This window comes from Globicephala melas, chromosome 1 (genome assembly GCF_963455315.2).
Source record: "Globicephala melas chromosome 1, mGloMel1.2, whole genome shotgun sequence".
Classification (NCBI taxonomy): Eukaryota; Metazoa; Chordata; class Mammalia; order Artiodactyla; family Delphinidae; genus Globicephala; species Globicephala melas.
Genome location: NC_083314.1, coordinates 4,155,397 through 4,183,304, shown reverse-complemented (window position 1 = coordinate 4,183,304; position 27,908 = coordinate 4,155,397). Strand labels below are relative to the sequence as shown.

The window sequence follows — 27,908 nt, the reverse complement described above, 5'->3', positions numbered from 1 at the left end:
AAAAACGTAACTTTAGTATCAGAATTAAATAATAAGGCAGAATCAAAATATTAGGTCACAGGCAATTTGTATTAATTAAATTCATTGGGAAGTGAGTTATAGTAAAGCCACAACACTGATTTCAGTAACTCAGTGGATATGGGAAGTGATTTCCTGACATGTGCTCATTTAGTTTTTGGGTCTTTGGTCCCTTGATTAATCTAAGGATTCTGTTTCACGTGCTACAAGCTTTTGCATCTAAGATGCTTATATCTTATACATGGATGTATATATTAAGGAGGAAGATAAGATTGAACCAGCAGGTGTCAGCAAGAACCATAATAAAACCATCAGTCCTGATTATCTCAACCTTTGTTTTGTTACTTTTCAGTGATGCTTTAACATAAAACAACATTGAAGTGATTTTTCAGTAGACACTTATCTGCCTTGTAACGTAGAACCCTTCTTTCAGATGTTTCAGAGAACATGTCTGAAGTGTAACAACAGCTTTAAAAAGATTTAGTTCAAAGAAAGTGTTGTTTGCCAAATGCTGTGAACTTTTCTTGATTTCACTCTCTTGAAAAAATTCACCATAAATTATTCCATATCAAAAAAGTTTATATTTAACAGTTTAAGTATTTCTCTGGCTATCTGTGTTCTACTTTTTTCAATACACCACTCCTATTGACTAGTCAACAACCATATGCATTTTATAGGAATAGGAATTCATAAACATCTCTCCTCATACTGGGTTTAATCGTTCAATGAAAATACAGCATTTACGTTCTCTCAGCATCCAATTACTTATTTTATTTTAGACCAATTCTAAGTCATTGAATTGTCAGGGGACGGTAATGTCTACATTTCCACAAAATTAAAAGGTTCAATACATTTCTCAATGTGCCATAATTTTTATTAGAAATTCTATCTCTTATTTCCTTCTTCCTCACATGATGACTTGACAAAAATACAAATACAAAAGGCAAACATGATACCATCTTTTGTGATGATTTTATTAGAGTAAACAAAAGAAGAATGAGTAAGGAGAACCTCACTGAGACCACAGGGAGGTGTGTGGGAAGCAGGATGATTTCAGGTACTTTTCGTTTTCTTATTATCATACCAAATAAAGACCTTCTATTTTACAAGCATCCTTATTAAAATCTAACGTTACCTGAGCAATCCCATTCCTAGATATTTACCCACGTGAAGTGAAAACTTACATGTGAACCTGTATGCAGATACTTATAGTGGCTTTATTGGTAATTGTCCCAAACTGGAAAACAATGCAAATGTATGTTAATTGGAGAGTGGATAAACAAGCAGTGATACTTCCATTATGGGCTGATGGAACTGTTCTAATTTTGATTCTGGTGGTAGTTACAAGACTAAATTTGTCAAAATGTATGGAAATTGAACAGGAAAATGGCAAGTTTTCTGTATATAAATTATACCATAATAAAAAGAAGTGCTAAAATAAATTTTGCACAAGATAAGTAGACTAGAAGAATAAAGATAAGGCTAATTTGTACTTTCCTTTTTCCAGACATTGTAATAGGAACCTTAACATGCTTTATCTCCATTTAACCTTCTTTTATATATTGGTTTTCATGTATTCAATTCTAGATTTATTTTTAACTCTACAGTCACTTTTATCTATTGGTTCATGCCGATAATACTTACTTAAATGTCTGCCATTGCCTTTATTTATGATTCCTTCCTGCATCTTCCACCTTCTGTCTGAGAGCATTTTCATTCTGTCTTTTCTCTCTGCTGATTTTTGTTCATGTGGTCTTATTTGCTAGAGTGCCTAGTTATTTTTTATTATGCATTTGAGATTATATGTGTAGAATTGTTTGTAGCAGTAATTTGAAACCTAAGATATTCTCTTTCTCCAGAGTGTATGTTCATGTGTTTCTGCCAGGTGCCTGGGGGTTTTAGCTATCAGAGATGACCTCAATCCAGTTTCAGGATTTCAGATGATTTAGTATTGTGAAGGTGTGTTTACCAGGGTTAAGACTTTCAAGGTCCCAACCCAAATTGTGGGGCTGTTCGCCACAGCCCCTTGTTGAGACGTGGACTACACTTTCTCTAGTCCCAAGAGGCTGGAAGTGCTGTACAGCCTCTCGGCATCATAACTGCCCCTCCACAGGCAGTGCAAAAAATGCCCAGATATTAGACCCACTTCTCCTTGGTTTCCTTCATCCCTCAGACACTGGTCCTTTAATTCTTCCCTATTTCCACAGCTCCGTGATGCATTCAAGCAGATTGAAAAATATTTCTTTTGTGTAACTAACTGCCCTCGGAGGGGAGGGTTGGTCTGAATTATCCTTTTGCTATTATGGAAGCTACGTTTGCCTGTACTGTTTTTAATACCCATACATGTATACAAATGTGCTTTTCTTAAAAATAATTTTATTCTATTAGGCAACTTCCTGTTTTTGATTTAAAATATTATGAAATCATGTTAGAATCATAGATGACTATATATTTGCTATATGTTTAACTCTGTGCCAGCCACCATGGGGATGCAGTGATGTATAAAACAGATAATTTCCTAACCTTACTTGGCTGATATTTTGGCAAGATAGTTAGCTTAAACAAATCACGACACAATTATCTACTTGTTACTGATAAGAACAGTATACTTTGAGTACATATAACATGGAAATTTGTCTCCAAATCTTGCTTTTTCACTTCACATTATACTGGGTACATCTTTAAATATCATTACAATTTTTAATAAACATTTGATCAGTCTAGGGTTCTAGTTTGTATGTTTACTGTAATTTATTTAGACATTTTCATATTGTTGGACCATTATGTTGTTCCTAGTTTTCCTTTATGATAAATGCTTTTTAATAAACATTCTTGTATATAATCCAAAATTCACTCACTGATTTATTTCTTTAGGATAGAGTTGTGGGGTTGAGAGTCTTGAGTAAAAGTGTATGAATGATTATTCATGTTTATTGCCATATTGCTTTCTAGAAAGGTTATTACACATATGTAAGCATTATGTATAATTTTTAAATATGTGTCATTTTGAAAGGTTATCAGGTGTATACTATTTCATTGTTGCTTAAATTTGTATTCTTTATCAGTGATATTGAACATTTTTTATATTTATTTCTAATGTACATTTCTTTGTGCCTATAACTATTAACAAAAATAAGGCAGAACATTCTGCTTTATGAATGAAATTGTAGCGCTAGATTTAAACTAGAATTAGGTCTTCTACTGCTTCTTTTCCAGTGCTATAATTTTATTATTTTATACTTGGATTGCCATTTTTAACTTGTTCCTTTGTTGAGAATATTTTTTAAAAATTTCTGTAATGAGTAGCAGGAAGTAGCTTCCGGAGTCTTTAATAATATAGAAAAGTATGTGTTAGATAAGGAACGATATAGTTGATCATTGTTTATCTGAAATCTCTTGAGATTGGTATGTACATAGTTCAATATTTAGGATTTAGTACTGTGTCAAAACTGGTTGTTGAGAAACTGGATAGAATGATGAAATTATCAAAATATATGTTTGGAAACAGAAAGAGAAAGATTTTTAATGAATAGAATCTATACATACCCATTGTTAGTTGAATTGCATTTACTTTAAGCTTTAAGTTAGAAGTTTAATTGAAAGATTGCAAGATTGACTGACCTTTAAGTCTTTATTGTTAAGTAATTTTTGTTGCAGAATGAAGGAAATATTTTTCTTTAGCTAAGCATTCTTTAATATTGACTATAATTAAATTTTTTTATTTAATGGCTAGTTATAACTTTTTTGACCAAAATCACGATCACAAATAAAATGCACAAAATGATTTTCTTACAAATATCAATGCATATTTAAGTCTCATCTTTATTATTCTGTCATATGTTTAGTACTGTACTTTATAATTGACCAAAAAATCAGGTTACTGTTTTGAAATGTATGATTTTAAGGCAGTTTCTGTAAGAAATAATTAATTCATTGAGGATGTCTATAGACACAGAATAAAGCTCATTTTGTTGAAGATTTTGGCCAAGGTGAACATATTAACTGAGGTTATTCAATTCAAGTAATATTCAGAAAAAAAGTATAAATTTAGCATGATTTAATTTGCTTATAACTACCTCAGGGCTTTGTATTTTATAAGTTTATTAAAATATGGGAACTAGGAAAGGTATTGTTTTCATTTAAGGAATGGTGCTGTAAATGCTGTTTCAGTGTTCAAATTAAGATGGCTATCTAATACCTTGTCACTGAGGGCTATGTTATTATCGTTTATAGTATATATAGTATTTTGTATTTTACTTAATAATTTTCTTACCAGGGTCATGTGAATTATGAATTAGTCCACTGACAGACACAATTGCTTATAAATAAGTACTTTGTCACTGAGTTAGCTTTTATATCTGAAATTCAGATTCTTAATTTTGTAGTTTTCTTTTCTGCAAAATATGTGACTACACACAAGAATTGTTTTACTTTAATGTGTACTGAGATTGTGGATATATATGAAAATATTTGGAGTATTTAAATATCCATTCATGATAAAAAATTTCAACAAAGTTGGTATAGAGGAAACATACCTCAACATAATAAAGGCCATAATGACAAACCCACAGCTAACTTCATACTCAGTGGTGAAAAGCTGAAAGCTTTTCCTCTAAGATCAAAGACAAGACAATGCCCAGTCCTGCCATTTGTATTTAACATAATTTTGGAAATCCTAGCCACTGCTATCAGACAAGACAAAGAAATAGCATCCAAATTGGAAGGAAAGAAGTAATACTGCCATTGTTTGCAGATGACATGATACTATATATAGAAAACCCTAAAGTCTCTACCAAAAAATTATTAGAACTAATCAATGAATTTAGTAAAGTTGCAGGATACAAGATTAATATACAGAAGTCTATTGCATTTCTATACACTTAATAATGAAACTATCTTTAGATCAGAAAGAGAAATCAAGAAAACAATCCCATTTACAGTTGCATCAAAAAGAATAAAATACCTAGGAATAAATTTAAGCAGGTGAAAGATCTGTACTTGAAAAACTGTAAGATATTGATAAAAGAAATTGAAGATGATACAAATAAATGGGAAGATACATCATATTCATGGATTGGAAGAATTAATATTGTTAAAATGTCCATACTACCCAAAGTGATCTACAGATTTAATTCAATCCTATATAAAATACCCATGACATTTTTCATAGAACTAGAACAAATAATTTTAAAATTTTCTGTGGAACCACAGAAGACCCCCAAATAGCCAAAGCATTCTTGAGAAAGAAACACAAAGCTGGAAGTATCATGCTTTCTGACTTCAGACTGTGCTACAAAGCTACAGAAATCAAAACAGTATGGAACCGGCACAGAAACACACACATAGATCAATGGAATAGAATAGAAAGCCCAGAAATAAACCCATGCTCATATGGTCAATTAGTCTATGACAAAGGAGACAAGAATGCACAATGGGGGAAAGACAGTCTCTTTAATAAGTGGTGTTACAAAAACTGGACAGCTACATATAAATGAATGACATTAGAAAATTTTCTCACACAATATACAAAAATAAACTCAAAATAGATTAAAAACTTAAATGTAAGGCCTGAAAACATGAAACTCTTAGAAGAAAGCAGAGGCAGTGCATTCTTTGACATTGGTCTTGGCAGGATATTTTTTGATCTGTCTCCTTAGACAAGGGAAACAAAAGCTAAAATAAATGGAACCTAATCAAATTTAAAAGCTTTTGCATGGAGAAGGAAATCATCAACAAAATGAAAAGACAGCCTACTGAATGGAAGCAAATATATGCAAATGATACGTTTGGTAAGAGGTTAATCTCCAAAATATATAAAGAACTCATACAACTCAATATAAAAAAAAATCCAATTAAAAAATGGGCAGGAGAACTGAATAGACAGAGAAGACATACAGATGGCCAACAGGCACATGAAAAGATACTCAATATCATTAATTATTGGGGAAATGCCAATCAAAATCACAATGAGATATCACCTCACACCTGTCAGAATAGGTGTCATCAAAAAGACAAGAAATAACACAGGTTGGAGAGGATGTGGAGTAAAGGGAACCCTCGTGCATTGCTGGTGGGAATGTAAATTGGTGCAGCCACTATGGAAAATAGTATGGAGCTTCCTCAAAAAATTAAAAATAGAACTACCATATGATCCAGCAATTCAACTGCTAGGTATTTATCCAAAGGAAATGAAAACACTCATTTGAAAAGATGTATGTTCCCAAGTGTTCATAGCATTATTTAAAATAGTGAAGACATGGAAACAACCTAAGTTTCCATAACAAATGAATGGATAATGAAGGTGTGGCATATATACACAATAAAATATTAATGAGCCATAAAAACAGAATGAAATTTTACCATTTGTAACAACACGGATGTACAGAGAAAGACAACATGTAGACAGAGAAAGACAAATACTGTAGGTTTTCACTTGTATGTGGAATCTAAAAAAGAAAACAAACGAACCAATATAACAAAGCAGAAACAGACTCACAAACACAGAAAACAAACTAATAGTTAACCAGAGGGAAGAGGGGTGGGAGAGGGGGAGATAGGTAAAGGGAACAACTACTAGGTAAAAAATAAGTAAGTTACAAGGATGCAATGTACAGCAGAGGCACTGTAGTCAATATTTTATAATAACTTTGCATGGAGTATATTCTATAAAAATATCAAATTACTGTGTTGTATGCCCGAAACTAATATAATACTGTAAGTCAATTATACTTCCATTTTAAAAAAGAGAACTGTTTTCAAACACATTGAAGAGATTTAGCTAATAAAAATAATCGATACGAGAATTACAGGACAGTGTATTGAATTCCCCTTTCCTAAAGATTCTACTTGGCAAAATGTGGCTGTTATGAACTTTTTATATATGGCCTTTCTCCTAATAACTCACAGTTAGGTTTTTCTGTATCATTTTCATCCTGTACCCTGCTCTTCCTAACACCCACCCTATTTTGGTTTCTTCTCTATCAGTCTAGTTTGGATGGTGCTACTACTGTGCCCTGTGTCCTCCAAGCTAATGATGACTTCTGGAGTTGTATTTAACTTTCTAATCAGTCAGAAGTCCTACACGTCTAAACATAAGCCACTGTAAAATCTGTCCTCTGTTCCTGATTTTCCATTCATTCAGCAGATGTTTATTGGGTGCCCGTTATGTGCCAGGTTCTTGCTGGGGGAGTACAGCAGGGAACAAAATGATAAGGTCCTGCCTTTATGTTACCTGCCTTATAGCAGAGGAGATAAACAATAAACAAGTTTAAAAATGAACAAGATAATTATAAATTGCTATAATTGCTCCATAGGAATGAAAGGGTGATGATATGAAAGGTAAACAGGGAGGGCTGGGTCCTACTTTGGAGAGGATTGTTAAGGTAGGGACAGCGTACAAAGGCCCTGAAGCCAGGAAAGACTTAGAGGGTTTCAAGAGCAGAGGGGTTTTCATGTTGATGGCAGGTCATTAGTGGGAGAGACTAGGATGACCTGATGTGGGAGAGGGAGGCAAGAGATGCTTTACAGGGCCCTCCTGTATTTGGCAAGGAGTTGGGATTTTAGTCCAAGAGTAATGGGAGTGTCATGAAGTGACTTGTGTTTTTAAAATATTGGGGTGGCCAAAAAGTTCGTTCGGGTTTTCCTGTAAGATCGGAAATACCACTGTGAAGAGAATGGTGGAAGAAGAGAGAACACTTCCTAGGCTATGAGAGTAATCTCTGGCGGAGATATAATGACACCTTATAGGGTTGTATTAGTGGCAGTAGAGAAGCATGGACAGATTTGAGATTTATTTTGGAAATAGAACAAATGGCACTTTCTGGTGTGTTGGAATGGGGAGCAGGGAGGTGAGGGGGAGGGAAGAATCACAGACGAATTCTAGGTTTTTGACTGGACCAGAGCTTCTGAAAGTGTGGTCTTTCGACTTCTGGGGATGGTGAGGGTCGGGGGTTGGGTGGGGTCCTTGAGGTTCATTCATGTGGTCTGCAAGAGCAAATGATTTTTGTAATATTAAGACATTATTTGTAAAAGCACTGATGCCTTAGCTTGAATCAGTGCGGCAATACCAAACTACTAGTCTCTGTCTTCTCTACCCATATGGAATAGTACTAAAAAGTATGAGTTTCATTTTAAAGTGTACTTGATGAAGCAGTTAAAGAGTATTATTTTTATCACATTTCAACCTTTGAGTACAAGTCCCTTAATATGTGCAATGAAATGGGAAGTAGACTTTAAGCGCCATGGCAGCAAATCAAAGTTGTCTTGTAAAAGCCTCTCTTCAGGTGTTGGAGGAGCAGCCTGACAGCTACTGTTTTCATGGGACACCGTTTTCTCTTGAAACAGCAACTGACATTCAAACCTAGATGTTTTGTAGACATTTTCTTGAAAATTAAGTGCCTGTCATTTAAGGGAAATCAAGTGACGTTGTTTGTTACTAATGATAAAATTCCAACTTTTAAAGTGAAAGTTGGAATTTTGGAAAAATTATATTCATCACCCTGTCCTTGGCATCTTCCTGGTATTTAAAGACTTCTGATGAGATTAGTGGTGATATTAATGAATGTGTTTTTGAATATTGTATAATGAAATGGTCAACATTTATAGAGGATCTGAGTAACTAAGGGAACTAAAATTTTCCAGATGACCAGTGCATGATGTTACAAAATCATGCATGAGTAAAAGATCTATTTAGAGGGCAAGAGAGACCATTGGATTTTCACATTACAGAGTACAAAAGTTCATTGGTAAGTTTTGACAGTCCACATTGCAGTTAACCTTTATGAATCTGCCACTTGTCAAGTTTGGTGTTAGTACTAAAGAAGAGTATCCAAGACAGGAATAAAGACGCAGACCTACTGGAGAACGGACTTGAGGATATGGGGAGGGGGAAGGGTGAGCTGTGACAGGGCGAGAGAGAGTCATGGACATATACACACTAACAAACGTAGTAAGGTAGATAGCTAGTGGGAAGCAGCCACATGGCACAGGGATATTGGCTCGGTGCTTTGCGACAGCCTGGAGGGGTGGGATAGGGAGGGTGGGAGGGAGGGAGACATAAGAGGGAAGACATATGGGAACATATGTATATGTATAACTGATTCACTTTGTTATAAAGCAGAAACTAACACACCATTGTAAAACAATTATACCCCAATAAAGATGTTAAAAAATAAATAAATAAAAAAATAAAGAATAGGAAAAAAAAAAAGAGTATCCACAGGGATATCCACAGTGGGTATTAAAACACTCTATTTTCCAACTATACATCTGTGTAAGACCAGATTTTTAAAAATATACTTTAGCCAAAACAACATATCTCAACAAACTGAATGTAGAAGACAGACATTAAAGAAATTTACAAAATGTAAAACAATGTTTCTCTTCTAATTTTTGAAAAGTTAACTATTTTTCATAAAAATATGTTATTTATAAGCATGTAGTGATTGCTTTTATTTGTAAATGAATTAGTATGTATTTTAAACATTTCTCAGTTTTAATTTCTAATGTGGGAAATATTGATAGCCATGATCCACATGAACAAAAGGTCTTTGGGGTTCTCAGATAAAGAGGTCCTGAGACCCAAAAGTTTAAGAAGTTTGGGCTTGACCTACTGAGTAGATGGTGATACATGTAAAGAGATAAAGAAGATTAGAGAAGCTTGCCTTTTTTTTTTTTTTTTTGAAGAATGGGAGATGGAATCTTCTGTTCAGGAATTGTGAAGATATCAGGTGGTCATTTGGATATTGGTGTTTGTGGCTCAGAGCTCAGAACAGATGCGTGTAGTAGACAGAAATTTCAGAGTAATCATACATGGTTAGTAATCAAAGTCATGGGACTGGATGGGTTGACTTGAGAGAATGTAGATTTAAAAAAAATAAAGATTCAAGTCATAGAGCACTCCAACATAAATGTTGGATAGCAAAAGGAACTTAGAAAAAGTAGCTATAATGTGGGAGAAAATCCAGGAGAATGTGGGACACAGAACGTTTCCAGAAAGTGAGATAGTTGTGTTGAAAGCTGGTTGAGGTGAAGTAAGAGACCTTGGTGAGGGCCCTTATCATCTCTTGTCTGGACTGCTGCAGTAGCTTCTTGACTGGTCTTGCTTGTGGTTGTGAGCCCCTCTACTCTGTCACAGAGCAAGAAAGGTTGTATTTCAAAAAATGAACTTCCCTCTCTTAGCTTCTTGAAACCCAGCATTAGCTCTCTGATACCAGCTGGATAAAGTAAATATCATAACAGCTTTCTCATGAGCGGACAGCTGTCTATGTTGTTAGCCTAACCTTCTGATATTAACTCCCCCCAGCTATCTCTCACCACCTGCCAACTTTAATTTTACTTATAAGATGTTGTGCTCTGCTTTTGGGTATTTTGATGTGTCCTTTCCTTTTCCCAGGTTTCCTCTCTTCATTGCCTCGTCTAAACCTTGTGAACTTCTCTTCCTTATTGAAAACCCGATTCAGGCAGCACCTTCTTTGGGCAGCCTTTTTTTATTGAAGATTGGTTGACAAATTTGTTGAATTTGATCATAATTTTACTCACCATTGATTTTAGACTTATTAAACTCTAGCAATTATTATTTGATGTTTTTATGACAGAGATACATTTATTCATTCATTAAATAAATATTTGCTCAGCACTCATTTTGTGCCAAGCATTGACCTAAGAACTGGGGGTACAGCCGTGGATGACACAGATCCTGTATCATGGAAATTATAATCTAGAAGACTGAATGCATGTTTAACATATTTATACATTAAATGTGTTTTTATTTCATTTGTGAGGAGATTAGTGGAAAGAGATAATACATAAATATATTTGGCCTTTGGAAATATGATGATATTAAATCAGTATACAAACATTGATATATTCTTATTCTGTAAAAGCATTAAGAATCCAGTGACACATGGAACCGCGTTAGATATTATGCAAAGAAAATTTTGTTGCGTTATTATTCATTGTATTACTAAGCTTATGTGCGACATGAGTATTTCATACAGAGTTTTATTTCTAAGCAGAGGCTCTTTGACCTCTGTCTGGGATACTGTAGAAGTGATTTCCCTGTTATGCAGATTGTTAGATTAAATCACTTCTAAGTTTCCTTTGATTTTTATGTTCTTTTTTGTGTTTTTTTGTTGTTGTTTTACTTTGGCTTCTTTTCTTCATAATTTTATTTGCTTAGACATTGTCACACATCAGGAGGTGTGATGAAACCCACTTTGTTATAATCTAGCATAACATTTCTCATAGTGTCTTCTCTTCTTAGGATTGGTCAAGCTGTGGGATATTAAAATATGTTACACAAAGAAAGCATTTTGTGCTTAAATAAGTTAAATATAAATGAAGTTGTTTTTTTTAACTGCAGGCCTGCTTGGGTCCTTTAGTAATATTTAGCTAATATTTACTATGATTTTCTAAGAGAGGTTCATATAGCGAGTAGTGTTTCACAGAGGTCTTTGACCAGGAAACCTTTTTTTTATGAAGTGTCTTGGGAAACTATCTGTGGGACACTAGATGTGAAATGTTGATTTTAATGATTTAGATTTCTTTTTTTTTAAATTTAAGTCTTTATTCAGATGTTGTCTTGCTTAAAATGTAACAAAAAAAAAGAAAATTTCTTGGTGTTCTGAAATGTGCAGTTTTGAGCAATAATCTGTCCTGCACTAGAATAATAGCAGTTAAGTTGTAAGATACCATTTTGGATGTGTAGTTGGTTTGTAATAGCTTTTCTTTTCCTAAGCTGGAGAAACTGTTTAATTTATACTGCCTTTTGCAAAAATGTCCTTGTTGCTTATACACATTTTAAATAACCAATGTTGCCTTAATGTGTAGCCTTAAAGCATTGTCTGTTGATTGTTTAATGATTCAGATTTCACACTAAAATGTATTCTAATTCGTTACTGGGATTCTCTTTCTCCTTCCCCCTTGTCACTCCTCAAATCCAACACTATATAAAATTGAATCCAAAAATACATAAGTAGGATTATATATCATGACTAAATGGGGTCCATCCCAGAAATGAATACTGGCTTAGTGTTCACCAAAATGAATGTTCAAAATTTAAAATAAATGAACCACCAAAATTCAACATTTTAACAATTTAAAACATGTATAATCAGCTCAGACACAGAGGAAGAATTTGACAGAAATCTAACATCTATTCTTTATAAAATCTTTCAGCAAAGTAAGGATAGAAGGGCACTAGCTCAACCTGATAAATTAAGGGCATTTATGAAAAATGTACATCTTACATTATGCTTAATGGTAAATGGCTGAATGCTTTCCTCCTCAGATAGGAATAAGAAAATGATGTCTCTGCTTCTATTCATTGTACTGGAGGTTCTAGCCATTGCAATAAGGCAAGAAACTACAAAAAATCTACTTGAACCAATAAGAGAGTTTAACAAGTTTGCAAGATAAAAGGTCAATATACAGAAATCAGTTGTAGTTCTGTATGCTATCAGAATAGTGAAATAAAAAACACCTACCATTAACAATAGTATCAAAAAATATAATATACTTAGGAAATAACCTGAAAAAACATGTGAAAGGCCAGTATTGAAACTGAAAACCATTACTGAAAGAAATTAAACCTAAAATAAATGAGATATCCTGTATTCATGGGTCTGAAGACCCAATATTATTAAATGTCAGTTTTCTCCAAATTGATCTATAGGGTTCATGTACTTGTAATCAAAATCTCAATAGACTTTTTTTTTTAAATAGAAACAAACAGGCTGGTTCTAAAATTTATATTAAAATCATATATGTGATTAAGCATGTAACAAGACTTTATAATAAACCTACACCATACACTGCTATATTATATATATGTGTGCAGTCATTTGATACATGATGAAAATGATATAGTAGCACTGTAATGGGGTGTGGGGTAAAGGACAGTCTTTGCAGTATATGATTTGAAATCAGTTGGATAGCCATATGGAAAAACAAACTAAATATTGACTTCACCATATATTGTACAAGACTTTAATTCCAAATCAATTGCAAATTTAGATATGAAAGCCAAAGCAATAAAACTTACATTGAAAGATAATGTATGAGAATTTAGAGTAGGGAAATAATTCTTAAATTATTAAGCATTTTGTACACAGAAGCATTAACCATAAAGGAAAAGATTGATCAATTAGAACATATTAAATTTATGAATTTCTGTTCATAAGTTAATTAAAAGATGCCATTGGGAAGGTTTTCTATAAGATGGTAAAAAATATTTGCAATACAAATAACCCATGTCTAGAATATTTTTATTGCTTTTTAAAGGGTATAATGAAGTGAAAATGTGTTTTAATTTCTGTCTGTTGATCCTATTTAAATGGACCCTAGTTTTTTAACCCACAAGATTTTAGTTATAAAATTACACTTATGAAGAACCTAGAGATACTTGGTGTTGTGTAGAATCAGTGCAGAAGTGGCTCCTGGACAGGGGTGTCAGCTGTGTTTATAGTTCAGTTCTTGAGCCTTGTGCAGGACTTGGCGTATGCTTGGTCTTCAGCCTGTGTTTACTGAATTAATGGGTGGATGTTTTGTAATTACAAAAAAATATGTATAAAAGAGTAAACACCCTCATATGAGGACAGGCCTTTTAAGTTTAAACCTAAAAATCACAGTAAGCATTATAGTTGGACATGAAGAACCAAAGTGCTAACATTTTTAGAACATGAAGATGAAGTGCATTTTAGGAATGTAAAATGTTAGCCACAATTCTGGGAAGCTTACCGTGGTTATTATCTTCTCACATCAGGGAGGGAGAGGGGATGCCTCTTTGATCTATAAGATGTAATGGAGAAGAGAGAATTTCATCTCACAAAACGGGATTTTCTAAGCATAACATGCTACTTTTGATAAGAATTAGCTGAGATAGTGAATATTTGTGTTAGCTAAGCAGAGCTTGGATTTAGCGAATGGCAGATAAGAGTATAGAGTGTCTTAATGCACATTTTTGAAGCATTAGGTTCATCTCAAGTATGTATTGGTAATGATTGCATTATTTAAATTTCAACTTTACATTTTTTGCAGAGTTCTGAAGTTCCTGTTGCTTCAGACGATGGATGAGCAATCACAAGGGATGCAAGGACCACCTGTTCCTCAGTTCCAACCGCAGGTAATTTGTTCTCATAAATGCAGCCGTAAGAGTGTGTGTGTGTGAGAGAGAGAGAGAGAGAGTGTGTGTGTGTGTGTGTGTGTGTGTGTGTGTGTGTGTGTAGACATAGATGTACATGCAGTGAGGAAGGAAGTAGTACATGTACAGTCTCTTTAGGAAATAAAGTAGCCAAAAATGCTAGTATGAATTTCCAAGCTTCAATCAGGATTGTTTTTATTATAAAATACTGTTTTAGAATATTTAGTTCTCATGTATGAAACTGAAATATGAAAAAAGAGGGGGGGCAGCTTTAGCTTTTAACTTGAATTGAATGACCCACAGGCTTTGGAAGCTAATGTTTGGCTCAGAGAGGAAGAGAAAAGGCAAGGCGGCGCCTGTGTGTCTAGTGCCTGTCTCTGCTCTGGCTGGTCCTGCATTGCCCACGACTGCCTTCTGTTACTGTCACTTTTCTTATTTTCTCTGAGTAGCAGTGTGTTTCCCCTGTTACGTAGTTGCTCGTTTTTTTATAGCATGAAATGAAGTTAAAGGAATGTTTCAGCAAAACATGTCCACACACTATAGAAGTTAATTACCTAGCATGCTGTGTTCTCTGTGGATGCTTACCCTAAAGCCCGATGCATGATGACGTGTCTAAAATAACATTCATCCCTGCACAGAGGCAGCAGTTCGTTTCTGTTGTTGTTATTAATAAATACCGTGTTTTTTCACTTTGGTGTTGGAGACCTTCTACAGTGTCCCAAATTTACTGTGCTAGCCTTGTCCAAGTTTTGCTTGATCGTATTTCTGGAAATGAAGAATTGGTAGATGTACTTTCGTGGTATCTTTGTCTGGTGTTGGTATCAGAGTGATGGTGGCCTCATAGAATGAGTTTGGGAGTGTTCCTTCCTCTGCAGTTTTTTTGGAATAGTTTCAGAAGGATAGGTGTTAACTCATCTCTAAATATTTGGTAGAACTCGCCTGTGAGGCCATCTGGTCCTGGACTTCGTTTGTTGGGAGTTTTTAAATCACAGATTCAATTTCAGTACTTGTAATTGGTCTGTTATAGATGTTATTTCAAATGAGTTCTGTAGTCAGATAAGTTGGGGAGACTTGGATTTGCACAGCTGCTTCATGACAGTACTTTCTCAGAGCCTTCCCTGTGTTATTAGGGTGCGCTGTGAACTTCCTGGAGGGGGTTTTGGGGTGTAGTGTTTTCCAGACTTATTTGACCACGGGATCCTTTTTGTTTAAGCACATTTATTGGCTTCTCTCAGAATCCGTGTCTGTGAGGCACAGTGCAGGAAATACTGCCTACAGAATAAACTATCTTTTCTGCCTCTGTGACTTTTTTCATCTTGTACCCTCATATTCCTCTCCAATTTTTGAAATCCTGCCCACCCTTTAAAGGACCATCTAAAATGCCATCTCCACTATGAAGCTTTTTCTGATTTTGTGAATGTAATATTTTTTCCTTGGAAACGTGATGGTGCATCCTTTGTATGTCTCTGCTGGTATTTCTGAGGCCTTTGTGTCATTTTACATAGGCATTTTCCTTATCTTTGCTGTTGGGTTAAACTCTCCTTGAGGATTTATACTGTGTCTTACTTTCTTTGGATGCCCTGTGATAATGCAGCTCCCCACATGAAGCAGGGTCTCAATAAGAATGTGTGACTGAAACCAACCAGGGACTCCTTCAAATGAACATGTTTAAATTAGCCCTTTACCCAATTGAATTTTACATTGTTTTCTTTGTTACACCCGTCTGAATCCTCTGTACCGTATTCAGAAAAGAGACCCTTTAGAGCTTAGAGTAAGGCCAATATTTTAATTTCAAGATGACTGTTTTTTATTTTTTAGATCTACCATCTATATTTTGTGTATGGTCATCAATTATCAAGATTATAGTAAGCAGTTTCTGTCTATTAGATACAGACGTATCTTAGTGCTAGTTTTACACACATACATAGATACTGTGGGTCCGTATTATATTGTTTCTAGTGAAGACAGTAAAAGAAGCACTTCTAAAATTAGGTAGTTCATGTCATGATTTTGAAATTCTGTTTTGAACAGTCCTAAATTTCAAAGGAAAAAAAAATGAGCACTTTCATTTTTGCCTTCTACTGACTCACCAGCCAGGAAAGTCATGGTTTCCTGGGACCATGCAGCATACATTTCAGAACCACGTCTGTGGTTCTGCATCTCTTTTCACACAGTTCCCTTCATCTCTGCCTCCTGCTGCTGCTCCCAGGGGTGGGGGAAAGAGGGAGGGTTTTTCCTGTCTCTGCGTCCAGACTGATGGTGTGAGATTACCTGACAAGAGTTTACAGGCGTTATTGCTTATTAAGTCTTTGAAAAGTGTTACTGCTCTCAGTAGCATGATTTTTAAAGGCTGGCAAAGGACAGGCTCTGCTAGGGGCTGACAACCTTCTTTTGTTTTGTTCCACACCATTGGCCTGAATAACGGGGTGATATGGCAACATATGGTTAGCTGAGTGACTCCTACTTTTGTGATGCTAATACGTGTCTGGACATAAACCGAAAACGAAGTCAGCTTTCTAAGTGTCAAATACCAATCCCCTGTATAATGACAAGTGATGTATATTCTTGGCATATCTTTCTTTTTCTTGTTCTGAGATGAATACTCTAACCCCGTAATGTGTAATATGTGGTCTCACATATTACTGTGAGAGCTCCTTTTTCTTTAGTACTGTGTGAGGTTCCTTTTTTATAAGCTTCAGGATGTGAGATTTATGTATCTCTATTAATTTTTTTGTGTGTATTGTCATTCTCTTGAACTTAGGGAAATTTTTTTTCTATCAGCTTCCTTTTCCTTCCCTTTTTCCTTTGATTCCTCTACTAAAGCCAGAAAGTACTGAAAGGATGTTTTGACTAGATTTGTATGCTGTTGGACTCTTGTTGGTGGAACAATGGATTTAGCTTAATTTAAAAAAGAAAATTCAGACTATATAAAAGATGGTGACAGAGAAATACGAAAATACTAAACTATTTTAGTATGAGACTAATTTTAAACAATGGGGGCTTCCCTGGTGGTGCAGTGGTTGAGAGTCCACCTGCCGATGCAGGGGACACGGGTTCGGGCCCCGGTCCGGGAAGATCCCACGTGCCGTGGAGCAGCTGGACCCGTGAGCCATGGCCGCTGTGCCTGCGCGTCCGGAGCCTGTGCTCCGCAACGGGAGAGGCCACGACAGTGAGAGGCCCGCGTACCGCAAAAAAAAAAAAAAAAGATTAAAAAAATAATTAAAAAAACAATGAAAGTTTGCAACTAACATTTTTTGAGTATTTTGATTTCTGATCATTGAGTGAAGAGCACTATGGTACATTCACTTTTTATCATAAAGATAAATGTAAAACAATTATAATCAGAGCACAATTTTAAGAATTTATGGGAATGATTAGAAGGGAGGATTAATTTTAATTATGATAATCACCAGGACTTAGGTTATAATTATTATTTGTAAATTTGAAGTTATCTAGTGTAACGCTTTGGCTACCTGTGAAAGAGGGAAAGTTTCCCAGATCTACAGGTAGGAAAATAGACGTTCCTCGTTTTTATTGCTTGGAAAGTATGAGAACCTTGTCTGGGAGTCTTCCAACCCAAGCAGTAAGGTAGATCAACCATTCCTTTAAGCTTCCTGGTGGCCCAAATTATTTGCAGTCCCCCTGTGCTTTTGCATCCCTGTGAAGCGAGGTGTAGGGATGAGATGAAGCTAACCTTGTAGCATGTTTGGGGTAGTGATCTGGGCGCTTTGTGGACCAGAGCGACGTTGCCCCCAGTGGACTGTGTTGAGTGGGATGAGTTTTGGACGTGATGATTATATCACCTTCCCTTGTCTTTAGCTCATCTTACAGAATCACTTTATGAAATAAGGGTCATCATGTAGTTTACTTCTTTTGATAAATTGATTTTGCCAAGGTGTTTGTTGTAAGTAGCATTGAGTACAGCTTCTGTTCTTTGAATTGTTTATAGAAATTTCGGTGTGGTGTTCTCCCTTTGACAGTTGCCTTCAGTGAATGACTTTAGGTGCAGGAGAATGAACAGCAGCTGTTCTGAGGAAAGCAGGCTCGCGCCGTGGTTTCAGTTCACGACGTCTCGTATCTCTGCTCTCCCCAAACCCCCAGCACTGTCTCCCCCGTCCTCACACTTAGCTGATGCCCTTGCTTCCTGTTTCACTTGAAAACACCGTAACAGTCAGAAGAGAACTTCCACCGACTTTTCCCAGACGTGTAGTCACATGACTGGCCTTTTCTGTCACCAGATGAACCAGCCACACTGTGCCCAAGGCCAGCACGCCCCTGACCACTGGATCCCACCCACCCTCTGCTCCTATTGGCCCCTCTCTGCGGGCCCTTCACTAGCACACCATCGCGTGGTTCTCTCTTCCGTCTCAACAACAAACCGTGACCTGCTCGGGTCCTTGGACTCTTTAATCAATAGGAATTGGTAGGAGGCCAGATGAGAGATCCAGGCAAGGCTTTATTGAGACTCGTGCCGCAGCGGGGTGGGGCTGGGGGTGGAAACGAGCAGTAGGTGCCCTTGCTTGCTCCCCGAGGGGGCTTGAGCTGGTTCATCAAACGGGCTGAGGGCGGGGTGGGTCTGGCAGGAGGCCTGGCTTAGGTGGTCTGCTCGCCCTCTGGGTGGTGCTGTGTGCAGGGATCCCGTGCAGGACCCTGCTTTTGCTCCTGGCACCTCAGAAGGGGCCGTTGGTTTGGGGCCTGTGTGTACCTTATTGTTCATAACTGCCCGACTGCACATGCGTGCAGTTATTTTTAGTCCATAATGGTTTCTTTATATCCTGTTGCCCAGGTGCAAGTGCAAGCACTCAGGTAGAGGGTCCCCTGTCACAACCTATCTCAAAACCAAAACAAGTCCAAACCAAAAACCAGCTTTTAAAGTCCTTCTTTTCTCCAGCTGTTAACTAACCTATTTCTCTGCTGCCTTTTATTGCTAATTCTTAGCTTTATTTGTAGGTTTGTCTCCCGTTTCCCCCTTCGCTCTCTGAAATGTGCTCCAGTTAGGCCTTCTCCCCACCCTCCCGGCTAGACTGCCTTGTCATGGTCCCAGCTATGCGCAGGTGCTCCGTCCCTGGTCAGCTCTCAGGCCTCGTCCTCCTTGGCTCATCAGCTGCATTCAGTAGTCGATGGTACTCTCTTCTTTGAAACCTGTTCATTGCTCAGCTTCCAAGAACCTTGTTTTTCTCGTCTTACTGGTCCATCGTTTGCTGATTTCTCCTCACCTCCTGGACCTCTTAACAATAGAGGGCTTCAAGGCTTGAGACCTCTTTCTGTCTATATCCCTGCTTGGAGATTCTTCCAATTTCGTGATTCTAAGTATGATCCATATGCTGGTGACTCTCACATTTATATCTCAGCCTGGACCTCTGTCCTGAATTCCAGACTCATGTATCCAGTTGCCTGCTTGACCTCAAATTTGTATGTCTCAAAGCGAGCACATGTGAAGCTGAACTCTGAATGGTCCCCCCCAACCCTTCTGTCTGCAGGCCTCTCTGTCACAGTTGGTGGCAGGTCCATCCTTCCCTTGCCCAGGCTGAAGCTCCTGGAGACGTCCCTGGCTTCTTCCAGCTCTCTCGTGTTGTGTCTCACCTGTTCCCAGACCCCACAGCTCCATCTTTAACACACAGTTAGAATTGGGATACTTCTTGCCTCCTCTGCTGCTACTACTGTGGTCCAAGTAATTTTACTTTTTCACCAAACTTATTTCAGTAGCTTCCCAGCCTCCATCCTTGCCTCCCTTCAGCCTGCTCTCAATACAAAATTATATAAACTTTAAATGTAAAATACAAAATTTCAGTCAAATTGTGTCTGTTTAAAACCTTCTAGTAGTTTCTCATAGGCTTACTCACTCATCATCTTCCAGGGTATATTTAACTATCACCTTCTTTGATCATTTAATGAAAATTGAACCTTCACACCCACCAGTAAGCCTTTGCTGCCATATTTTTCTGCGTAGAATTGATTGCCTTTTCACTTTTTCATTGTCTGTCTGCTTTCTCTAGAGTATAGGCTTCATCCCGAGACCCCAGAGTGGTACCTAGGGCACGTAGTAGGCATTCAGTAAATGCTTGTTGAAGACAAACTGGGTGTCAGATCAACCCATTCTCCATCTTTTCAAGCACCGCCTTTTAAATGAATATTAAGATACATAAATGTCTTTGGAATTTCTCTTCCTGGCACAAGTTCAAGCAGTGGCCTGTGCCTTGGTACCTACATCAAAAATACGATAGGAAGCCATTCCTGGCAACGCTTTGTTAGACCGAGGTGTGAGAGACCAGCCTGCGCCGAAGCAGGGAAGAAGGGCTCAGAGAAAAAGAAAGAAATTTTCTCCAGGACAGGTTTCCACATCTTTGTGAGCCCAGAAGTCAGGTGTGGCCTAAGATGTCTGAACTCTTAATTTACCATTTTTGTTTTTCTTGGGTAACAGTCTATATACAAAAGTAAATGTATATTAAATGGTTTATTAAAAAACACATCCTCCATTTCTTATGGACTTTTTTTCACCTCCTTGGTTTAGCTGGAACAGACCTCTTTCCCCCAAGGACACTGTTTCCCGTTACCCTCTCAGTGGAGGCTGCTGGTTCTCTAATAACCCCACGCCGTGAGGATCGGGGGTCGGATGGCAGCCTGTCTGTCCACAGAGCCTCTTCCAGACCATGATTCCTCCTTGTTCTTGGGGTAGGGAGGCCTGAAACCTGCTGCGTCAAGGCTCTGCCACCCTAAGAAAGGGCGTTCACCTTCCCTGTCGCTGTTGTCTCCTGACCTTTTCGTGACCCGTCGCACTACTTGGACACTTGGCCCCTGGCTCCTGGCTTTTGTCCAGGGCAGTAGCCCTGCTGCTGCTATCAGTACCTGCTTCTGATTGAGTTCTTACAGCACACCCACCCTGTGCAAAGCATTGTGAATGTGTGTGTCATTTATTCCTAACGCAAGCTGTAGGAGGTGTTATCTGTCACACTTCACAAATGAAGAGACCGAGGCTCAGACCAATGAACTAACTCAGCCTTGGTCACGTAGCTGGTAAGTGGCGGGGCTGGGATTGGCACCGGGTCTGTCTCACTCTTTAGAGTGAGCTTTTAGAAAAAGCTCCCCATCCATTTCCTGGCCAGTCTGATCTTCTCAGTCACCGTGACTCTTGATATTTTTATAGGTACCTCAAGCTCCTACTCTTCAAGATGGAATTTATTATTTCCTGCCCAGGATTGTCCTTTTGCCTGTGACTATTAGCACCGTCCATCTAGTCGTCCAAACTACAAACAAGCAAATCGCATACTTTACATTAGGCAGTTTTCCTCTTGTCTTGATTTTACTCCCTAAATAGCTCTTGAATCTGCTCATTCTCTACATCCTGACTGTAACTACTGTAGTTTATTTAGATTACTGCCACCTTTGCCTGGATTATCGCAGAAGCTTCTGAACTGATCTCTTTACCTCTCATTTTACCATTTCTAGTTCATTCTTTACATTGTAGCAAAAGTCATCTTTCCAAAGTGTACTTTTTATCGTATCACTTCCTAAAAGCGCCGGTTCCTATGGCTTTTAGGGTGGATTCTGCATTTCCTTGTGTGTCGTAGAGGGTCTTGCATCATCTGGTCGCCTTTTTCTTCTCCAGCTGCATTTTGTGTCTTTCCCTATTTTGGACACAGATTCAGTCGTGCCTTGCTTATACCATGCTCTCTTTCGGCTCCAAATCTCAGATGCTGAGGTAATGGTCTCAGGAGCCGTTCAAGGAGATTTAGTCCCTAACGGAACCTAATAGCATAAAGACTCCTTATAATGTGGATGAACTACATGGTAGAGGCCCTAAGGAAAGTGTTATCCTAGAGGAAACATGTAATTTGGAAGACAACAAAAAGATTATTCTCAGAAAAATAATGATTACTGGGTAGTTTCTTACACTAGTATGCTTCTAACAAATCAGAATATGCTATACCAGCAGTGCAGTGTTCACTTCATGCTTAATGAGTAGTAGGTCATGGGTACTCAATAAATATTTGTTGGATGAATGAATTAATCTCTAAGTGAAAGCTAAATATTGATCAATCTAATTATGTTGTATAGATTTTAGTTACTTGAGAGTTATTTTAGGAAAAGACTGTGGCAATATAGAATAATAAGAAATCTGTCAAATGAGAAGTGATATCAAAATATTTAAAGCTTAGTTGAGTTTTGAATTTAGATTGCTTGTTCATATTTACATATTTAGGGGTAAGTGTTCCTTAAATTTTAAAGGAAATGCCTTGAGAAATTTAGATGAGTTTTAAAAGAATGGGAATGCGGTAAGGATTCTCTCATCTGCTCTCTTGGAAATTTCTATTTGAATAGTCTGATGTGGGCAAAGATGAGGTCGACATTAATCAAAACAGTTTCCCAGTTCTATCTGGAATTGCATTCAGAGCCTGAAATATAGTTTTAATAAATACAGTAATGAAAATTGTTCCATTTTTGAGGGTGAACGTAATATTTGGAAGATTCAGAAATCTTTTGGAGCCAAGTATGTACTTGGTGAAAAAAAATAAATAGTCTTGGTATTCTTCTTTCGATCAAAATGAGATATCTTCTTAAATGAGACCAGTAATTTTCATGTGATTCACAAACTGATTACAGTCCAAGGAGGAATTTCAAACATATTTTCAGTACTGGAAGCCTTCCTGGAGCAAGTCCATATCCTCTCACGGTGCTTGTTTGAAGGGCAACGTTGAATGTATAGATTCTAATATGTTTGTTAGAATTCGGTTGTGTCATTTTACATTTAGCATACCTTTATATTTTGTCTCCCTTTATATTATTATTTGAATATTATGACTTCTTCATATGACTGTGGTTATGTTTCATACATCTTTCTCACTAAATATTCATAAAACAAATATTCCTCAGATTTAGAAATTTTGATAAGCACTTCTTTTTCCAGGAACACTTATGTAGAATACATTTAATTATGCATTCCTTTTATTTATTTTTTTTCCTTGACTGGGTATCATTCAGTGTAGGAGAAGAGGGGGATGGAGGGGGAGGGATTTCTAGGAGAGTTCTGATAGGGTGTCCAGGAGAGCGCCAGGGGGGCACCAGGGCTCAGTTTCAGGCAGCACTAACTTCCAGAACCAACACATGGGAGAGAGGGAGCAATGGGTTCCGTGGCCCAGAGTGATGAGCAAAGTGAGAAGAGAAGGCTGAGGATGGAGCCCTGTGGACACCAGAATTTATATGTGGGGGGGAACACGTAGGGGAGCTGAGAGCAATCAGAAGCGCTGGCTGTTCTGTGGGGTGGTTCAGGGCCTGAGCCCTGAAGTCGGATTGCCTGGGGTCAATTCTTGGATGCCCCACTTTCTAGCTGTGTGATGGAGGACAGGTTATTGAACATCTGTATGTTTCACTTTTCTTACTAATAAATTAGAGGAATCATAGTTTTTACCTCCTATGAGCTATGGAGCTTCTAAGATTGTGCTTGGCACGTAGATAGGACCCAGACGACGGGGATGAGGGTGAGGGTGATGATGACGACGTTCTGCCAGTGACACTCTTGGAGCATAGGTTTCTCCACCAGTGGTTGGTTCTGCATCATCTTACATCCTTTATTACATTGTTATTACCTGCCTTCTGCCCACACTGTTGCTTCGTTAGCCTTGTTTATCCTAGTCCGTGGCATCACTATCCATCGAGGTGCTCAAGCCCCAGATCCATGATTTATCCTTGATTTCTCTCTGTCCCCCTCTCCTCATACTCAATTCATCAGCAGCTCCTTTGACTCCACCTCAAGATCATATCCTGATTCCGTCTGCTGTTCGCATCTCCCCGCAACAGTCAGGTCAGGTCCACTTCCTCCTGTCCAGTCCCCCTGCTTCCACTCTTGCTTTACTTATCCTCCTGTTCAATCCTTCCCCACCAGCGTCGTGAGTTGTCATTGTAAAATGTGTGTTAGCTCACAGTACCGTGCTTCCCTGCTGGAGACCCAGGTCCCTCACTGGTGCTGTCAGAGTGCCGTGCGGTTTTGTCATGCTCGCCTCTAACCTCGTTCCTCAGCCCGTCACCCTTGTTCTCCATCTTCCAGCCAGTGTTCCTTCAACACACCCAGTTCATTCTTTCCTCGAGACATTTTCTCCAGGTTTTCTTTCTGCCCTTTTTTTTTCTTCTGGTCTTTTTTTTTTTTTTTTTTTTAACATCTTTATTGGGGTATAATTGCTTTACAATGGTGTGTTAGCTTCTGCTTTATAACAAAGTGAATCAGTCATACATAAACATATGTTCCCATATGTCTTCCCTCTTGCATCTCCCTCCCTCCCACCCTCCCCATCCCACCCCTCCAGGCTGTCACAAAGCACCGCGCCTATATCCCTGTGCCATGCGGCTGCTTCCCACTAGCTATCTACCTTACTGCGTTTGTTAGTGTGTATATGCCCATGACTCTCTCCCGCCCTGTCACAGCTCACCCTTCCCCCTCCCCATAACCTCAAGTCCGTTCTCTAGGAGGTCTGCGTCTTTATTCCTGCTTTACCCCCAGGTTCTTCATGACATTTTTTTTCTTAAATTCCATATATATGTGTTAGCATACGGTACATGTCCTTTTCTTTCTGACTTACTTCACTCTGTATGACAGACTCTAGGTCTATCCACCTCATTACAAATAGCTCAATTTCGTTTCTTTTTATGGCTGAGTAATATTCCATTGTATATATGTGCCACATCTTCTTTATCCATTCATCCGATGATGGGCACTTAGGTTGTTTCCATCTCCGGGCTATTGTAAATAGAGCTGCAATGAACATTTTGGTACATGACTCTTTGAATTTTGGTTTTCTCAGGGTATATGCCCAGTAGTGGGATTGCTGGGTCATATGGTAGTTCTATTTGTAGTTTTTTAAGGAACCTCCATACTGTTCTCCATAGTGACTGAACCAATTCACATTCCCACCAGCAGTGCAAGAGTGTTCCCTTTTCTCCACACCCTCTCCAGCATTTATTGTTTCTAGATTTTTTGATGATGGCCATTCTGACTGGTGTGAGATGATATCTCATTGTAGTTTTGATTTGCATTTCTCTAATGATTAATGATGTTGAGCATTCTTTCATGTGTTTGTTGGCAGTCTGTATATCTTCTTTGGAGAAATGTCTATTTAGGTCTTCTGCCCATTTTTGGATTGGGTTGTTTGTTTTCTTGTTATTGAGCTGCATTCTTCTGGTCTTTTAATCTCGCCATAAACGTCACCTTCTCACCAAGGTCATCCCAGAATTACCCACTCTAAAATAACCATCCACTCATTTTCCATTATATCACTCTGTTTTATTTCTCTGCATATGCTTAAATATTAGATACTATTATGTATTTGCTTATTGTCTTTTTATTGTTTTGGATTATGTATTTGTTTAATCTCCCTCCTCTGTTAATAACTGTGGAATAAATGAATACATTGTAGAAAACCTCTCCCCTCTATTTGTGTCTGTCTCTGTCTCTGTTTCTGTCAGGGAAAGGCTTTTGCTTGCCATGTTTAATTGTACCAGGTATGGCTGGTGGTGCTCATGGGGCAGATGGGAGTGTCTTCATCATTATCCTACTCATGAAATGCTGGGAAAGGTCATCAGTATTTCTGGTTACATAATTTGGATATAGTGATTATGCTGGGTAGTGTAACTAATGATGATTAAATGATACAAACACTGGGGTCTTATAAATGTTTAACTAGATAATTGGTTGTATTTGATCACTCATTTTTCTTATGCTATAGTGAATTCTCTCCTTTGTTTGATAAAAAGCCAGTTATAATGATTAATGGCATATTGTTCCAACTGATGTAAATCTCAGACACTTAGGGTCTTCAGGAATAGGTTACTTTTGAAATAGTTAAAGAAATTTTAGGGAGATCATTTTTCACATGGGAAGAAGCATGACTAATTAGACTCTGTTGGCGCATGTGATGTTTTGTTTTTGTTTTTAATATGTGTTTTTTTTTTATTTCTAGTGAGGTTTGTAGAAAATAATGTATAACAGCTTTATGTTAGATATTGTCGAAAGGATGTTCTAGTTTTTGTAGTTTGGAGGTGAGTAATATCTCTTTAAAGATCATACATAGCATGAGCTTTATTGCCAAATAAAATTGAAGGGCATTTTGAAGTTTTGTAACTTCTAAATTTTTGAGAAATTTAATAATGTTAATATAAATATAGTTTATTAGATTACATAATTGGTAATATGAAAATCACCAGTAAGAGGTGAATTTGCAGTAACAGTGAAAACCATATTAATGATGTTAAATATTGTAATTAATACTGGCTTGTATATTAGATCATTGATAACAATACCTCTAGGAATTATCAGGACATAATTTTCTCTCTGGGGAGTCTGTTGAGTCCATGCTGTGACTCTTCTAATTTCCCCAGAGAGAATTATCATCATCATGTTACCCTGAATTATCTTACTGCTCATTAAATGTTCCTGCCTTCAAATTTAAAGGAAATTAAAGAAATTAATTTAGTCATGGGAAATTATTAATTGTTTAACGAGGTTGCACCTGTGATAGTATGAGCCTGTGGCACAGCAGAAGGAATTTTATTTTAAAATGAAAAGTATTTATGTGAAGGAAGCAGTTAACAGACTGACATGTAGAAGTTAATCCCAATTAGGTAGCAAGATCTGGCGGTATGTAATTAAAGTGCATTCAGATCAACAAGAGATTTCATTAATGAGAATGCAGAACACTTAAGGTGTTATAAAAAGCTTCCTTCACTCTAGAGTTTGATTTTTTTTAGTTGTCATATGTAATTTTGAGTATTTATTTTATGTTTCTGAGATTTTAGGGTTCTTTTATAGTATAACTTGCAGATTCACATATCTCAAGAGACTAAACGTAATTTACCACAAAAATGTAATGCAAATGCTTCCAACATCTGTTTTAATTGTGTCCTTTATTTAAGGAGTTGTGGGTGTCTTATAGTTAGTAATTAAGAAATAAAATAACAACAATAAAAACAATAAACAATAAAACAATAACAATATCAAAACAATGTATGTAGGCTTAGTTATGTTATTCATGTTAATTAGTTATATTTTGAGACTTATTCCAAAAATGAATCTGTTTGAAAATTCTTGTATGGGGTATGTATGTAGTCTTTATTTAGTAAGTTTAGAAGCTACCCTGTGCTGAATTAATCACACCCTTTCTCAGTTTCTTTTGTCACGAAGAGCTTGCAGCTTCACACTTGTAGGGTTTATGGGCTTTCAAGCAGTTATTATCTTCACTTTGCCTGTGAATTTAAACTTTACTGTGAGCATGTTCCAGCCCGATAGCTGAATTGCGGCCACACGTGGTTTTGTTTATTGCATGCTCCCCCACAACAATTAGGAGGCCTTCGGGCAGAATAATTTTAGTTAGCTGTAGTGTATGGCACGAAGGAGCCTTACACCCAAGGGGTCAGGCTGTGTTGATTCATGAATCAGGAAGACAGTCCGCGTGATAACTGGGGTGTCCTGGTTGGAAGGCAGAGCCCAAGGCTGGGCGGTGCTCAGAGACCCTAGTAAGGATGTGGCTGGCATATGGGAAGCCTAGCTGTAGATACAGACAAACTCCAGTTTCGGCCAGAGGAAGAGGACCAAAGAAGCAAATCAGGGTCAAGACTAAAGAATTTCAGTCTTGAAAACCCGAGGACATGCAGGAGGCTGTACAAATCCAGAGCCTGTGGGGAGAGAGGGTCGGTGGCAGGCTGTTACCTGCGGGAGGGGGCGTAGATGACGGTGAGGGAGTGCGTGAGCTTGGCTCTGTCCCAG

The 27,908-nt window shown here is 37.6% G+C and overlaps 1 protein-coding gene across 5 annotated transcripts in view; it reads left to right on the top strand.

Moving 5' to 3' along the window:
* NEK7 (NIMA related kinase 7) overlaps positions 1–27,908 on the top strand; it is a 150,326-nt gene that overhangs the window by 39,419 nt on the left and 82,999 nt on the right. For all 5 annotated transcript variants that reach the window (XM_060293901.2, XM_030884080.3, XM_060293940.2 and 2 more), the window contains exon 2: positions 14,056–14,140. In XM_060293901.2, the coding sequence (XP_060149884.1) occupies positions 14,084–14,140 (57 nt within the window). In that variant the 5' untranslated portion in view covers positions 14,056–14,083. The remainder of the gene's footprint in view (positions 1–14,055; positions 14,141–27,908) is intronic.